The sequence below is a fragment of the Pseudochaenichthys georgianus genome, chromosome 18 (genome assembly GCF_902827115.2).
Source record: "Pseudochaenichthys georgianus chromosome 18, fPseGeo1.2, whole genome shotgun sequence".
NCBI classification, from domain to species: Eukaryota; Metazoa; Chordata; class Actinopteri; order Perciformes; family Channichthyidae; genus Pseudochaenichthys; species Pseudochaenichthys georgianus.
Window position 1 is genome coordinate 9656566 of NC_047520.1, and position 16811 is coordinate 9673376.

Here is a 16811-nt window from a genome sequence, read left to right on the forward strand (position 1 = left end):
GATGTTATGATAAACTATTTACCTACATTATTAGTCACAGTCTCTCAAATATTGCTTTAACTTTTAAATAAATAGCTTAATTATCACCGAGGCTGGCTCTTTCCTCTCCTAACCTCATCACACACAGTAGTTCCCTTTGACCGGCTGCTTCTCCATATGTTACCAAGCAGCCCAGACACAGCAGGCTCTTTCTGTTTTACGGTCATCTGGCCCGCTGACGGTCCACTTCCTCTCCAAATGAAAGGTGCCGTGCAGCAGAGTTGACTCCACAGCCATAGGCAGTATGTCCATGGACCAGACGGCTGCGGGGTCCAAACACCATTAGTTCCAGTTTGGGGTCTGAAGTTTGGCTCCACGGAGCAACGATACATTTGAAAGGAAATCCCCACGGGTTTGTCCGCATTCACCTTCCAGTTTTTCCGTTTTATTTTATATCGATGGCTGTTCCTTCCTTTCTCATTTCCTGTCCATCCTTCGTTCCAATCGTTATAGCCAGAAGGCTCTTTCTGAACTCTGTGTGTGACCAGTTGTCTGTCTGTGTACATTTCAAACTGCCAGGATTTGAAATGTTATATATTTTCAATACAGTATTTCCACTGTTGCGCTGCGGGTGAGTTACGATTCACATTAAAAATAACTAGGCTTCCTGTAAAACTGGAGCAGAACGGACACTTTTAGCTGCTCTTCAGGCGTCTTATGTGACATCCCTCCTCCGAGTTAAAGGACACAGGATGGAGTAGTTGCGTCAGATGGATTTGTTATATCACACACACACACACACACACACACACACACACACACACACACACACACACACACACACACACACACACACACACACACACACACACACACACACACACACACAGGTATACATGTGTTTCTGTGTGTGTTTGATGTGGGTTACTGGGTACGTTTTAGTGCCAGTAGCGAGACCCTGCTTTACAGTTTGTTAACATCTCCTGGCTGACCTGTTGTTGAGGAAGGGGGGGGGGGGCTGGCGTTAGCTCAGCAGTGGAAATTCACACCTGGCCTCTGGCTTTGCGGCGACTAAATGACTTGTTAAGACTATTAGTATTACTGTGGATTCTCTGTTGCACCTACTGCACAGACAGGCTTGTAATTCAGCAGTTTACTTCGGCCTGGACTGTAGACTGTTGAACTGATGCCAAAAAAGACACTGATATAATGTGAAATGTTCACTTTTGATGTCCTGAAATAGCATTAAAGATATCCCATGTGGATAAAAGTTGTATTCATATTTTAAAATGTTATTGTGTCAGTGCTTAAATGAAGTGTGTGGGTGTGGGTTGAGAAAGTTTATGATTTTTCTCATTTAAATTGCACAACACCCAATGAAACGGTCTCAAGCAGCTGTCTGAAAGCAGCCTGTTTTGATTTGGAAACTGCGCTACTAAATACTGTCGGTTTGTTTTTCCAATGAACACTAACAACATTTGGATTTGCTTGAATACGGTGTGATGTAATGCCGCTGCAATCTGTTCACAAATGAATTGTGTAATACTATTTAATACGTGTAATTCTGTCAGTCTACGGTTTAGCAGTAATTAGTTCAGTAAACCAATGTAGTCAAATTATAAAGTAGACAGCAAGACCAAGTCATGATGTCACTTCCTGTCTAGCCTCTGTTCTACTAGCTTCTGTGACTCAATGCATTTAAGCAGAAGATTGTTCCTGAAGATAACTCTCTCTCTTCGCCTTCAGCAGAACTGGAGTTTATTGAGCTAAAATGTCAGTGATTATTCAACACTTGATCACGTTTGAACATTAAATACATGTGTTGGCTCGTGGAAACCACAACGGGCAGTCCTAATTACCGTGTGACATCCACATGAACATGAGTCAACGGTACGGCGTGGTGCAAAAGCAGTCGGGGTGAATCAGATGTGAAATAATGACTGCAATCTTCAAGGATTTGTTTGTTTGAAAAGCGTAAACACCACAGAAGAAAGTCGTTGTGGAGAAACCGATAAAGCTTTTCCCTGCAGGAATAATCGCTGTGAATTATGGGAAGTACCAGCACCACAAATTGCTGGGGTGAAAACACCCGCGTAATGGCTGGTAAGGCCCGTTGTCCCTGGCAATATCTTATTAGAAATAATCATAATCTGAGTTTCGGAGCTAATTCAAAGTAGCTGAGATCACAGGACATCAGAATTAGACGCTATTTACGTCACTAAAGTAAATCACTTATCAAAAGGTTTAACCAGTTAATCCGTCATTTATAAGGAATCCCATGTGAAAGTAACCTTTAAACCCCCGATAAGACCATGTGACGCATTCAATCCTTCATTTTCACTCCTGCACCGCGAGCGAGATGAAGTTGATGGATGGAGAATGAAAGAATGTTGGAGGACCTTCTTTTGACCTCCGCTGCTTCATCTTTACAGCATGCCCTCCAACGGGACTCAGGTGATGCTAATAGGAAACACACTCTATTGTGTGTGTGTGTGTGTGTGTGTGTGTGTGTGTGTGTGTGTGTGTGTGTGTGTGTGTGTGTGTGTGTGTGTGTGTGTGTGTGTGTGTGTGTGTGTGTGTGTGTGTGTGTGTGTGTGTGTGTGTGTGTGTGTGTGTGTGTGTGTGTGTGTGTGTGTGTGTGTGTGTGTGTGTGTGTGTGTGTGTGTGTGTGTGTGTGTGTGTGTGCAGGTGATCAAAAGGGTTTCCTAATGTAGCCCATGTGTGCCCACAGAGCTTGAGAGATGCTCATAAAGCTTTCTTTGATTGTTGCATCCTAGTAAATCGTCTCCAGAGCAACACGACCATCCCCTGCCTGGACTAATTAAGATGCTGAGATGAATTTGTCTTTTTGACCTCGCCAGTGAGATCATTCTGTAATTCTCACCACATTTTCCACCACTACACGTCCAGACATACATTCGATCAAAGTCTCCTAATAAATCTGTAAAGCTGTTTTCATTGTTTTTCAAATGTTCGTCAGAATGCTTTGTTAGCTCTTCTTGCTTTAACATTTGGTCATTTTGCTGCAGCTTTTATACAAAGTATACTCACATACACGTCCGTACTTCAGACATGCCTACAGGAGCAGATTGGGGTCAGGTGTTTTGCCAAAGGACATTTTGATAGATTATTGCAGGGGCTTGGGATCTGACCCTCCGATTGGTAGCCCCTGAATGCCCCTCTTGCAAATGTTCATTTATAGCTAACATCCAATGTTTACATCCGGATTGGTTCCTAACCATTTCTCCTTCTCCTCTCCTCCCTCCAGCATGTCCACCAGGCACCTATAAACCAGAGGGCACCCCAGGGGGCCTGAGCAGCTGCCTCTCGTGCCCCGACTCGCAGCAGACCTCCAGGCCCGGCAGCACCTCCCTCAGCGACTGCGTCTGCAAGCCGGGCTATCAGCCAATCGGCATGACCTGCCAGGGTGAGAGGAACTCAAAGTCAACTTTATTGTCAATCTTTCAGTTTGTGTGTACAGACAGAGAGATCCAAATACCGTTTCGCACAATCCCGAATACAAAAACATGTATGGAAATATGTATATATATACAATCAGTTAACATATGCACACACTAAGACCTAAATAAACCTAAATTCAATATCGTAACTGATCTGTTTAGTGCACTATCAGATATATTTCATTTATTTTGAAACCTTATACAAAGAGTTTTGGAGGAAAAGCACATTGATTCAAATGTATACATTTCCTGAGAGGGGATTTGTATATTTCTTTTAATTAAATGGCATGAAATAATAATTCAAAAGAAACAGATCACATTACTTCCTATTATTTATTACACTTGAACACGTGTTGTTCAGTGGAGTAGATTAGATCTTATTCGACCATTTAAAGATGCCTTTTCTCCAGAAAGGAGTTGAAATATGTGCGTCGTTAGGGAGAAGAAATGTGATATTGTTAAACAACTCCGTTTCCTCCGAGACATTTCCCTACGGTCACTTATTTAGTAGAACTTTCCTCAGTTATCTACGCTCAAGGGAAGCCAATCTGTGATTTCAAGAAGTCAAAGTAAACAGAGAAATTATTTATCATATTTTCAGACAATATTCCAATGAGTAATATAAAAAAATAAACGTCTTCCAAGTGCATACTAGACTCTTCCTCTCACCCAAAATGTCAATCAAACAAGTCAATCCAGGCAACAGACCGCTGTGCAATCGTACAGTCATGTTTTTAATGATAAGCGTTTTAACATGTGAACAAACTTGCTTTAAGACAGAAATATGGGATCCTTTTGGCCAATAAGCACAGAGAACATGTAGTGATACATGAAGATGAATCAACTGGAACAGAAACACATTATTCCACAGAAGTATGCGGTCAGTATCAGTGTTTTGTAATATCAATCTGCTTCTAGTAATTGTATTGGCTCCCCCAATTCCTTGAAGAGTGAGCCAGTGATTTCCACACAGCACAACGATCATCATTAATCATCAGCCTCACGGACTCATTGTGCTTTCTTTCCGTCCCTCTGTGTCGATTTGGGAGGTGATGTTTGACAACGTGTAATCGCTTTCACGCTCAGTTAGCCTTTTGGTCAGGAACATTAACTCTCCACTGTGTCAGCAATTCCCACCGGCATCGTGTGTCTGTTTGCTTTTACACTTCGTCTTGTTTTATCTTCGATATTCGTCTTTCTTCTCTTACCTCTTCCTCTCCCAGTGGTGTACTGTCCGGCGCTGTCTCCTCCGGAAAATGGCTTCTTCATCCAGAATGTGTGCAACAACCACTTCGATGCGGCCTGCGGTGTGCGCTGCCAGCCGGAGTTTGACCTCCAGGGGACCGGCATCAGACTGTGCCAGGCGGACGGCTCCTGGTCAGGGACCCCCCCCAGCTGCAGAGGTGAGGAGGAGGAAACACCTGATGCATGGTTTCTTTCCTCCACGTGTGGTGTCTTTCTTTGAAACTATGAGGTCTCTCTGATGTCATCACAAGCTGCCACTGAAAAATGGGAGTTAAATCATTTAAGACCTATTCACACGGCCTGTTATTAGTTTCCAATAGCTCTCTGACAATTCATTAAATTAGTGATTAATCTACCAAATATTAGCTATTAACAGATTATTGTCTCACTGTATAAAATCACAGAAAATATCAAAATAAATACCCATCACAATTTCTGAAAGTTGTTTGTTGGTCCAAAACACAGACATATTTAATCTGTTATAATGTAAATATATATTTTATATATATCAATATTCAATCCAAGACGCATGAACCAGAGATGTTTTGGTGTTTTTTTCTTGGAAAATAGTTTAAAAAAAGATAAACTGATTAATAAAATCGTGACCTTGTGTTGCTGATGTGTTTTAAATGCAAGGTCATCAGAATCAGGTTTATTGCCAAGCAAGTTTATGAAGAAAATAAGCTGTAAGAGAAGGAATTAAAAGATCACAAAAAGTGGATGGCTGTGAACATTTTGATAGAGCAGAACGCTATCCTCTGTTCCAGCTGCAATTATAGCCAAATATCTCCAAAATGTATAAATGACTCAAATTGCATGTGATTATATAGTGTTGAAAACGATGTATTTACTTACGTAATGCATACAGTATCATATATCCAACATGATGCTCTTGGCCTTCGCAGTAAATACACAAAATAAATGCTTCCTCAACACCACACGTCTCGCATGATTTCTGATTAACGTGCAAAGTCCATCTACGCCCTGAGAACCTTCCCCTGCCTTGTGATGTCTGCAAATATTCATAAACATGTATATAGCATTACATGGAGAAATCTAGATGAAGCATATGAGCTGTAGTGACTCGTTCCAAGTGAGCAGGAGTCTGTGTGTGGCGCAAAGTTATTATTCCGTGAATTGAGATCATATTATGTGTTTAGACTGAGCAAGGTATCAACACTTACTGGGAGACTTCTGCTCTGCCAGGCCAGATATTGAGAGGAAAAGGTACAGTAAGGAGGGTTCAGTCAGAAAGGGGAAAAGAGAGTTCATGGAGCAAACCTCCTACTTGGTAATAAAACCCATTATGGTGTAGGTAAGAAAGGATATAAGGAAAGGACAGACGGACGGTTTTACACCAGGAAACAAGAGTGCTTAAGAGTTCAAGAAAGGAAAAAAGGGAGTTGAAGAGGTCAAGAGATGAATGAGGAAAATTGCAGTATTGCAGTATTAACAGAACAACGGCAAAAGCGTGACTCATAGAAATACCAAGACACTGAATATTCAAGGGTGTGTGTGGAAGATTTATACTGGTGGCTTTTGGGTATATATTTTTCTGAGTGTGTGTGCATATGTCTGCTTGTATGTGTTACACCGAGTCTCGTCTTCGCCACAAACTGTTGGACCTCCCAGCTAGTAGAGCCCTGAGGGAGGGGGTCTCCTCTGAACCCGCCTGTCTGTCTATGGCTGGTGATGAGAAATAACACACTACACACCCTTTCTCTAGACCTCAACATAACTCAGAACAGGCGCACACGAGGGCTTTTTCTGTTATTTCATAAGGACTTCTGGGTTAAATGATAGGTCCCAGGTTGGAGACGATGATGATAATTGTGCTGTACATTCCTGCAGCTGATTTACTGCCTGCTCATCCTCTCGTGATTTACAGTATATACAGTACCTGTGTTTAGAAGCTACACCTCATATTTATCTTGACAAGCGTTTGCAGATTATATGCAGTATGATTTGTTTGTTTTAGTAGTCTTAAGGAAGTGACATATTTAACAGACTTTAAATTGGTTAAAAACAAACCATAACTGTTAATTTAACAACATGTGTTATCCCCATTTAGTGCTTTTGGATAACTTGCCTCACCTTCTATAATTTTAAAACAAACTCTTATTGTAATCTTTTTATTTTGAAAAGAAATAGGTTCTATTTCTCTGTATAGAAGAGCAAATACTTCTGTAATCAATACAAGGAGGTTCAAAACTGTTTAAAAACAAATTAACATAAAATGATTTGAATCTAGTAAGATATCAATCAATCAATCAAATTGATATAACCCAATATCACACATTTTACATTTGTCTCTGGGGGCTTTACAGTTTATACAGAATATGAATATGACCCTCACATCGGACAAGGAAAAACTCACAAAAACAACTGTCAAAACTGTAAACTAACAATACACGTTTCTTTCCCGGGATGATACTCTTATATGAATTGTTTCTCCCTGCAGTGCGCTCCTGCCCGGCCCTCGCGCAGCCCCAGCACGGCTCCCTGAGGTGCACCGATGGCGGCTCCACGCGCAGGGCGGAGTGTCAGCTGGGCTGTGAGCGGGGCTACCGTCTGGAGGGCGAGGCCAGACTCACCTGCCAGGCCAACTCCCAGTGGAGCGGACCCCAACCTCGGTGTGTGGGTAAGCCTTCATCCCCCCACACCTCAGTAGCAGTATAACACCCAGATATACGTGTTGTTTACATTGTCTTCTCCACCTTAAACACATGTCTGTCTGACATTTGCCAACGTAAAAGAAATTCGAAATGTGGTCATTTATGTGTTTGTATATTTGTCTTTGTACAAATGCTTTATTGGATTATAGTTTTTACTTGTTTATATCATTTGCATTATATGATGAATGGTGTAGCACTGCGTTTACTCGAACACACACAAGATATCTACAGCAGTACATCTTTTTAATAAAGCTGTAAACTCATATTATCTTCAGCTTCTGCTGCTGAAAAAACAGATGATTTACCAAATAAGTGACTTTAAAATAACACAGGATATGGGTATTTCCATGTACTACAAAAACACGGTTTTACACACACATGTAAACACACATGAGAACATACAATCACACACACACACACACACACACACACACACACACACACACACACACACACACACACACACACACACACACACACACACACACACACACACACACACAACACACACACACAGTGGTTAAATGGATCTATAGAGCCAACTACATCACCAGGGAAAGATACATCTGCTTTCTCATAGTGCAACTCCAATCACTGCTTATACACATGAACACAAGCTTACCCACACACTTCACAACTGATAGTTAAGTTAAAATAGTTGCCCACACTCATGCCCCAGGTCAGGCACAACAACACACAAACAAGTGTGTTTGGCCACAAACCTCCGGCCACCATACTGACTCACTTCCAACAAACCAGCGAGCTGCTCTATTTCAAAACTCAGAAAATCTCTGTTTATCGATAACCTCCATCTCTCTACCCATAATCTATTTGAGTCACGGTTTGCTTCTCATTACCTCTTTGATGTAGCGAAATGTTTTTGTTTGCGCTGTCGTGTAAAGGCAACCAGCTGCCCTGAGAGAGATATTTTGTTCATCTGATTGAAATCTCCCATGTTGAATCTCCCTCTCAGTGAGTTTCCCCTTCATACAGTAGCTCCTACAGCTAGCGCCAATGAAACAGGAGAATCGGATCTATCCTTCATCAAGTGAAAGCCACACTGGCCAGCGTCACAAACATGCACAATAAGCCTCCAGTAGGAGTCCTGTGGTTTGGTCTTTCTTTGGTTCACTTCCGACCAAATGTTTGTTGTTTTGATGCCAGTTTTTGATAGACAGCCCCTGAAAATAACTTTATTGTTGGCATTTATATTGGAGCCAGCTGAAAGTAAGATCTTAATCACATGCGGGTAGGAACACAGGAAACACGGTTGTGATCCTGGAAGAGGTTTTGTTTGCATGTTCTGTTCTCACTTTCTTGGGAAGTATCTTTTAATACTCGATATATTTGATTCACTGATTATGGTAACCCACCAAAAATGCCATTTCAGCTCCGTTCTGAAAACTTTAAAAAGAAACATTGATGACGTGGAATCCAGTTTTTCTTTCTCTCAGGGACAAAACAAATTCCATCATCTCTTGGTGTCTCCCCCTCTCTCCCCAGAGGTGCGTTGCCCCCTCATCGTGACCCTAAAGAATGTCCTGGTGTCGCCGCCCGCCTGCGGGAAGAGGACGGTGTTGCCCGGCTTCGCCTGCCTGCTCACCTGTCGTCCGGGTTACAGTCTCCAGGGGAACAGGAAGGCGGCGTGCTTGAGCTCCGGGAACTGGACCGCTAACGTCCATAAAGCCGCCTGTACAGGTAACGGTGTGTGTGTGTGTGTGTGTGTGTGTGTGTGTGTGTGTGTGTGTGTGTGTGTGTGTGTGTGTGTGTGTGTGTGTGTGTGTGTGTGTGTGTGTGTGTGTGTGTGTGTGTGTGTGTGTGTGTGTGTGTGTGTGTGTGTGTGTGTGTGTGTGTGTGTGGTGTGTGTGTGTGTGTGTGTGTGTGTGTGTGTGTGTGTGTGTGTGTGTGTGTGTGTGTGTTTTAACCAGCGGTGTGAAATAAGTTGGGGTCAAAGGTCAAGACCTGGGTAGGCAGAGGCTGGATAATGGAGTTTAGGCTAGGCTGTTCTCACCAATTGGTCTCGTTTAATAAGGATAGGGTAGATTAAGAGTAATAGTTCAACATTTTGGGATATTTGCTAATCGGTGATTAGTGTTGGGAAAATACTGCATGTGCTCTTTCAAGGATACAGAAGTGCACGTGATAACAGATCCAAGTATATGACTGTGAAACACGCTCGCTTGTGAAGGACACTGTTCAGGAACTAGTTGTACCATTGCTGTATGTGATGACTACTTCCATTCTTGCAAGAATAACAAATACATGTATCCTGATATTGAAACTCAAGCCAGTGTAGAGTGAGATTTTTCTAACAATTAGCTTAGCTTAACTGTGAGTCACTCTAAATGTAAGGAGAAATGCTTGGTAGTGATGGCCTTATTAGGTTCCCCTCCTTATATAATTGCGAGTTCATTATATCTAACTGACACTAATTATACACCGTTAGAATGACTTGAAGGCAGAAAGAGAGGGCTTGTTAAAAGAGCAAAATTAAAGATACAGAATATGTGGAGGAAGATGATAAAAGAAAACAGCAGGAAACTTGGACGGAGAAATCTTTCCATTTTCCACCCATTCTCTGCATTTTCCTCTGCTTCGTGAATGGAGAGACTGGGGCTAACCCCGCTTTGAAGCGAGCCTCGCGTAACTAACACAAACCATACCCGGTCCGAGCTCTCGTTTCTCCACCTCTCCACCGGCCTTGAGATCATTATAATGGACTGCAGCCCTCCAGATGCTTTGCAGGTGGAACAGGTGGTGCGCCTCTGCCTGCCTCCACTCGAAATGTCCTCAATCCCCTCGTTTCCTCGAGGAGAAAGTCTGCTAATGAAGGACCTGCTGTCGTTAAGGAGGGGAAGGGGTGTCATAAAGATGAGAGCGGATGGAGAGTTAGGGCGGGAGAGAGGGGAGGATGAGTCATCGGTAGGTGTTTCATAATGGGGTGGCAGAGAAGAGATGAGTTGTTCTGATCCTCTCGGGCACAAAGGAGCTGAAGGAAGGCCATGGGAAGGGAGATATTAAAAGAAAAATGCACATGAGATAAGATTGTAAACTCCTGGCTCCCTTCTCCTCTCACTTCATGATGATGACACCCTGAGTGAAATATTCCTCCCTTGTTATGAACATGAAAGGAGCCGATCGCAGCTAAGTGTGTTAGTGTTTAGCAGACGGATGCCTAAGTGGATGGGTCATCAGGGCCAGATGGAAGCAGCTCTGTTACCAAACGCTACAGGCGTCACCACTGCCAACCCATGAAGACTCCACTCACTTCACTTGAACTGCGTCCACAACATGCTGTATGCGGCCCACGGTGGGTCATGATGGCTGGTTGGTTACCACGAGCCAAACAGGTGGAGACTATCGGGCCTTTTTCTCACAATCAATGCTCCAGCATAGAGAACGACCCGTCCACCGAGGCCCCTCCTGAAGACAAGAGGGGTCATGTGCCTAGCAGTAGCTTAAGAAGATTACAATTTTGAATAACTTAAAAGATGATAGGCAGAAAATAGCACAGGCAACTATTAACAACACTAAAGCGGGTGTGACACAATCAGATTTCATTCATACGGTAAAAGTTGCTCAGATTTTCCATAAAAACCTAAGGACGAGTTATTGCCTTTAACCTCTTTTTGCTTTTTAGGACCAGAGCTATTGAACATGTTGGTTGGAGCACGTTTTACCTACAGTATAGGTGTATGTCCCTTGAACAGCAACTTAATTGCCATTTATAGATTCTTATTGGTGTATCTTCCCAAAACAAAGTGTGACTTTGAAAGACTCCCACTTTGATGTGTCCAAGAGGGAGCTTCCTTTGCCGTGAGCCCAATGTTTTGACAATGACGTAAAGCATGTGTCTCATCCTTTCACTCAGGTCCCCATTAACCTCTGCTCTTTGCCATCGTGGCTGATGTTGAGCTAATGGATGCAGAGAGATAAGGGCCGGTTACAGCCGCCAGCAGTATTAATGTCAAATCAGAGGTTGGAACAATGACAGCGGTGCACTCTCCCTCTGATTCAGCAAAGAGCAGGAATGAGTGTTAGACGTCTTGTAATTAAAGAGCTCAGATGACATCACACAATTACTTCCTCAGTGATAACGAGCACCAGGCTGCGGTCAGTGTGTACAGGGCGTGATGAGGTCAACATCTGCAGTATTTTAATCTCACTGTATTGAATTGAATTCCCCTAAATCAGATCAAGCATTTGCCGTGTGTCCCGTCCCTCATCCCGTTCTCTCCTTCCTCTTCCCCCCCCCATGTCTCTTCAGACACTGAGCCCCCAGCGATCCAGTGCCCCGAGAACATTGTCGCAGGGACGGATGAGCGGCGCGGCACCGCCATCGTTAAGTGGGACATCCCGACTGCTACCGACAACTCTAAAGAAGAGGTAGGATTTAGAAGCATTTCTTTAATTTTGTACCTGTAGGCACGGAGTACATTTCTTTAGTTTGCTTAAACTACACCTCTGAGTTAACTCACTGTTTTGAGTCTGTTTTCTATTTGTCTGACTCCCTCTCCCTCCTTCAGGTGGTGGTCCAGGTGAAGCCGGTGTACACCCCTCCTCAGCTGCTCCCCATTGGAAGGGAAACCATCACCTACATTGGGACCGACCGCTCGGGGAACCAGGCCAACTGCTCCTTCACCGCCACTGTCATCGGTGAGTTTCTCCCCAACCAATGCATGGCATCAGAACAACTTAAAAGATGCTATTCTCCCATGAAAAGTCCACACACTCTGTCTTTAAAGTCATCAAAACATCTCGTCAATCGAGGCGTCTCCTCAATAACCGTGACATCAGCGTGTTGGCGCTCAATCGACTGTTTTTGTCTCCCTGCCGGCTTAGGTACACACAGCTGAGCTTCTTTGTAAATGATATGTTTTAGATGGCTGATAAAACATGTATTCTGTCCGTGGCCCTTCTGACAAATTATAATTTAAGAGTTCAAGCACAAGTCAAATGAAGGTTGTTCATCTTGTACCACTGTTAACTACACATTATACTTTAAACGCACACATTTCTTAAGCGTCACAATTTTAACAAATCAGAAATGGGCAAAAACGACTGTATTTCCGAAGACGAGAGTGTGTGTTAGCCACCAGGGTGTTAATGGCTAAATGGTGAGTGGAACATAACAGGACTGTGTCACATGTAAGAGCACTTCAATCAGCTGCTGTGTGAATATCTGTTTACATATTTTACTTTTAACATAAAATCACACAAATGAAGCTGAAAACGTTGTGAAGTTCAAACCAGTTTCAGCTTTTCTCTGCAATTAATTGAAAAACTGTGATTTAATTCACACGCAGCAGCAAGGGAGTCCATGCACCTCCAACAAGTGTAAACAGGGTTTCCCCGGGGGGTGAAAAGCAGGGGCGCACCGTGTCAACCGCTCGCTAATCACAGCAGTCAGGGGGGAAACCTCAAGCATGGTAGCGTGAACGTTTTCATGTTATTATGGTGGGGGGAACGTTGTCGTTTTTCTATTGGAGACATGTGTGCTGCATCAAAACAAGTCAAATCCCAGCGTAGCGCTCTAAAGCCACGGTAATCCATCCCAGAGCGATGGTGTGTTTATGTGCTGAAACAGTTTGCTGTTGGCGACTGGCTGCTATCGATGTGTTCACAAGTGTGCTGTTTTATTGTGAGTTCTCCATCTGGTCGTTAACAACCTCGTATATATCTCTGTAGATACGGAGCCTCCGGTGATTGACAGGTGCAGGTCCCCGCCCACCGTCCAGGCCACAGACACGGAGACGGCGGTCGTTTGGGAGGTGCCGCAGTTTTCCGACAACTCAGGTATGTCTGGTTCTCAGACGCCCGCGCCGGAGAAGGCTTATTCTTTCGCTCCTCCGCTCCACCCTCTCCCTCTCCACTGGCGATGGTTAAACAGGATCTCTTCCGTTAGGGCGACTGGAAAAAGGCTTCATGTGCGTGTGTGCGATCGATGCCGAGAGACACCAGACGGATGGTCTAATAGTGTGAGGATGGATTGTTACTGTGTGCACGAAGGCATCATTTGTGCATCTGTTTTGAAAAGAGAGATGGAGAGAGTGGACAGATGCCGTTTGCACGGCGGCTGTTAATGTCGTTAAGGTTCAGACAGATGGACTCAGCAGACAGAGGCAGGTGTTTTTGCTCTTTTCTGAGAATTTGTACTCTTTCCACCCATTTTTCCCGCTGTCAACGGTATACTTATATTATTAACGTGTTTTTCCTTTATCAGAGTGACTGCAATCAATAACAGATACAGGTACTCGTCGCCATATAAGCCAACGTGGACACTCCAGCAGAGAAAACATTTCTTTAGTTCCCCATTCATAACCAGTGGAGGTTTGGCCAGTAGTATTCATCTTGTAAACAGTAATACAGCAATTTATTACAACTAGAAGTCCCGCTTTCAATAAACCTTGGGTGAAAGAACACTATTAAAGCACGTGTCATTTATTTAATGCTAAAGAAGTGGAAACTGACGGTATGCAATATATTTAATGAAGTGTCTGGTAATGACTGAAGTTGGATAAATGCAGTGTCGTCAAATGATACCCATTCGTCTCAAAAAAGGGAAGTAAATCAATACAAACAATACAATTATCTCAACAATTACTTCCTGTGTTTGCACATGTTGTGTACATGTAGATATTTGCCTACCAACTCTAACAAAGCTTTGTCTGTTGTCTTTTTAGTGATTGATTATATTGCAGCTGTTTCAATCTGGAGCACATTGCAATCACTTCCCTTGAACTGGTGCTCTTTTTTTTGTTCAAGGGCAATTCGGTTACTGGTTGTCATGGGGATTTAATACACAACCCATCAGTCTCTCTGTTCAGCCTGCTGAGCTCACTCTGTGCTGCTGAGCATTTGAGCTGGATCCCATAAAGAACTGCATCAAGGCCACTTTGATAAATACACTCCATATCGTAGAGCTGGCTGACTTTCTCCTGGCACTCTCGCTGCACCCAAGCAGCCTCAGTGGTGACAGACAGCTAGCCAGACTTCTCCTTGGCTCCAGCCCACAGACAGGCCCGTGTAATTCACGTGCTCTGGCTCCATATACACACACACACCACACACACACAACACACACACAGACACACACACACACACACACACACACACACACACCACACACACACAACACACACAGACACACACACACACACACACACACAACACACACACACACACACACACACACACACACACAACACAGACACACACACCACACACACACAACACACACACACACCACACCACACACAGCACACACACACACACACACCACACACACACACACACACACACACACACACACACACACACACACACACACACACACACACACACCACACACACAACACACACCACACCACACCACACCACACACACACACACACACACACACACACACACACACACACACACACACACACACAACACAACACAAATACTCCATATGTGTTTGTGTGTGTACTGAAAGGACAGCAGGCATGTAACACAAACACAACTACAAGCCCCTAACTTCTCACTCCCCACCTGTCTGCAGAGGTGCACCCCATCAAACACACACACACACACACACACACACACACACACACACACACACACACACACACACACACACACACACACACACCCACACACACACACACTGTAATAACAGGCTGCTGCGGTCGCACAACGTCAGCCCAGCACTGCTTCGACGTCAGTGTTTTGTTTTTCCAGGCCCACACCCTGATGCCAGCGCTATATATAGTTGTGAATTGGTAGACACACACATAAACGCATGTACACACACACACACACACACACACACACACACACACACACACACACACACACACACACACACACACACACACACAGGCTATATATAAGGGGAGACACCAGACGTGGCCAGACGTGTGTCAGCCCTGTCCGAAAAGACTCCGCCACCCTTAATGGAGTTGGAGGGAAAGAAAAGGTCAATCGCTCAGTTTTCCCACCTTCTTTCTTTAAGTCTTGTCTGCGTTTCTCTCTCTCACACGCACATACGCACACACACACACACACACACACACACACACACACACACACACACACACACACACACACACTCCTCTCATCACCGCTGCTTCTCCCAAGGATCGATCCATCAATCTCTTCACATTCAGGGTTTTTCTCAAGCCAGCCAGACTATAGCAAATTTCCAACTACAGTCCCAGGAGCTGGGTTTTTCTGCAGCCGTGCGATGCCCAGACACCGTGTCAATAATATATCATTGTTTTACTTTTCTTCTGTGGTTTACTGAGAGTGACTCATTTAGTCCTGGAAAAGGGAGCAAGAACAAGACTGCCCTCCGCAGGCCAGCTCGAGCAACAGTTTAATAAATATTAATAATGATTTTGTGTAGTCTCTGAGATCGTGCATCTTACATTTTGGTGTGTGTGTGTGTGTGTGTGTGTGTGTGTGTGTGTGTGTGTGTGTGTGTGTGTGTGTGTGTGTGTGTGTGTGTGTGTGTGTGTGTGTGTGTGTGTGTGTGTGTGTGTGTGTGTGTGTGTGTGTGTGTGTGTGTGTGTGTGTGTGTGTGTGTGTGTGTGTGTGTGTGTGTGTGTGTGTGTGTGTGTGTGTGTGTGTGTGTGTGTGTGTGTGTGTGTGTGTGTGTGTGTGTGTGTGTGTGTGTGTGTGTGTGTGCGCGCGCGTGTGTGTGTGTGTCTCAGGGGGTCGGCTCACTGTGTCCAGCAGCCACACTCCAGGCTCTGAGTTCCCAGTAGGAGAGACTCTGGTCCAGTACACGGCGACTGATGCAGCGGGAAACAGCCGCACGTGCAACATCACTGCGACTGTGCGAGGTGCAGAGCTGAAGGGCCATATTGTTGGCCTCATTCCTATTTCTATTCACTTTGTTTCAACTCTATTCTCTCCATTTACTTGTTTCCTCTGCTGTATATTCGGTTTTGTTTTATTGCACATTTTTCAAGCATTTGTAAAAAAAGAAGAATACATAGTTTCATGAGAATTAAACAATTGTAAACCTATACATATCAAAACCTTAGACTAGGCAGTAGTGCATGTCATATAATGAAAATGATACTTTCATCAAAGGCACTGTCCCTAAAACGGCATTTAAAGGGCTGGTTATACAAACTATTGTGCACATTATAACTTAAGTTTGGAATTGTGTGTGCCAGGGACGACCTGTGACCAGCCGTACGTCCCAGTGAATGGAGAGTTCATCTGCTCTGAGCAAGAGGAGGGTGTTAACTGTACTCTCCAGTGTAAAGAGGGCTTCAGCTTTACCCAGGATGCAGTGCACAGCTACCTCTGCGCCTACAACGGTGTGTGGGAGCCGCCCTACTCTGCAGACAGACCCGACTGCTCATGTAAGCACAGCACAAGTATTCTGTGACTTCCTGTTTGAATATCAGGTGACCTACTGCCGATGCTGCACCGCTGCGTAATGAGTGCACTTATA

At 44.1% G+C, this 16811-nt stretch overlaps 1 protein-coding gene across 3 annotated transcripts in view; it reads left to right on the plus strand.

Annotated features, from left to right (window-relative positions):
- svep1 (sushi, von Willebrand factor type A, EGF and pentraxin domain containing 1) overlaps positions 1–16811 on the plus strand; it is a 78817-nt gene that overhangs the window by 38858 nt on the left and 23148 nt on the right. For 2 of the 3 annotated variants that reach the window (XM_034105544.2, XM_034105546.2), the window contains exons 4-12: positions 3248–3406; positions 4664–4843; positions 7147–7326; positions 8864–9058; positions 11628–11746; positions 11887–12016; positions 13049–13156; positions 16057–16188; positions 16528–16719. In XM_034105544.2, coding sequence (XP_033961435.1) covers positions 3248–3406; positions 4664–4843; positions 7147–7326; positions 8864–9058; positions 11628–11746; positions 11887–12016; positions 13049–13156; positions 16057–16188; positions 16528–16719 — 1395 coding nt within the window. Of the gene's footprint in view, positions 1–3247; positions 3407–4663; positions 4844–7146; positions 7327–8863; positions 9059–11627; positions 11747–11886; positions 12017–13048; positions 13157–16056; positions 16189–16527; positions 16720–16811 lie in introns of those variants that run through there. The other variant, XM_071206570.1, reaches the window with a different exon arrangement.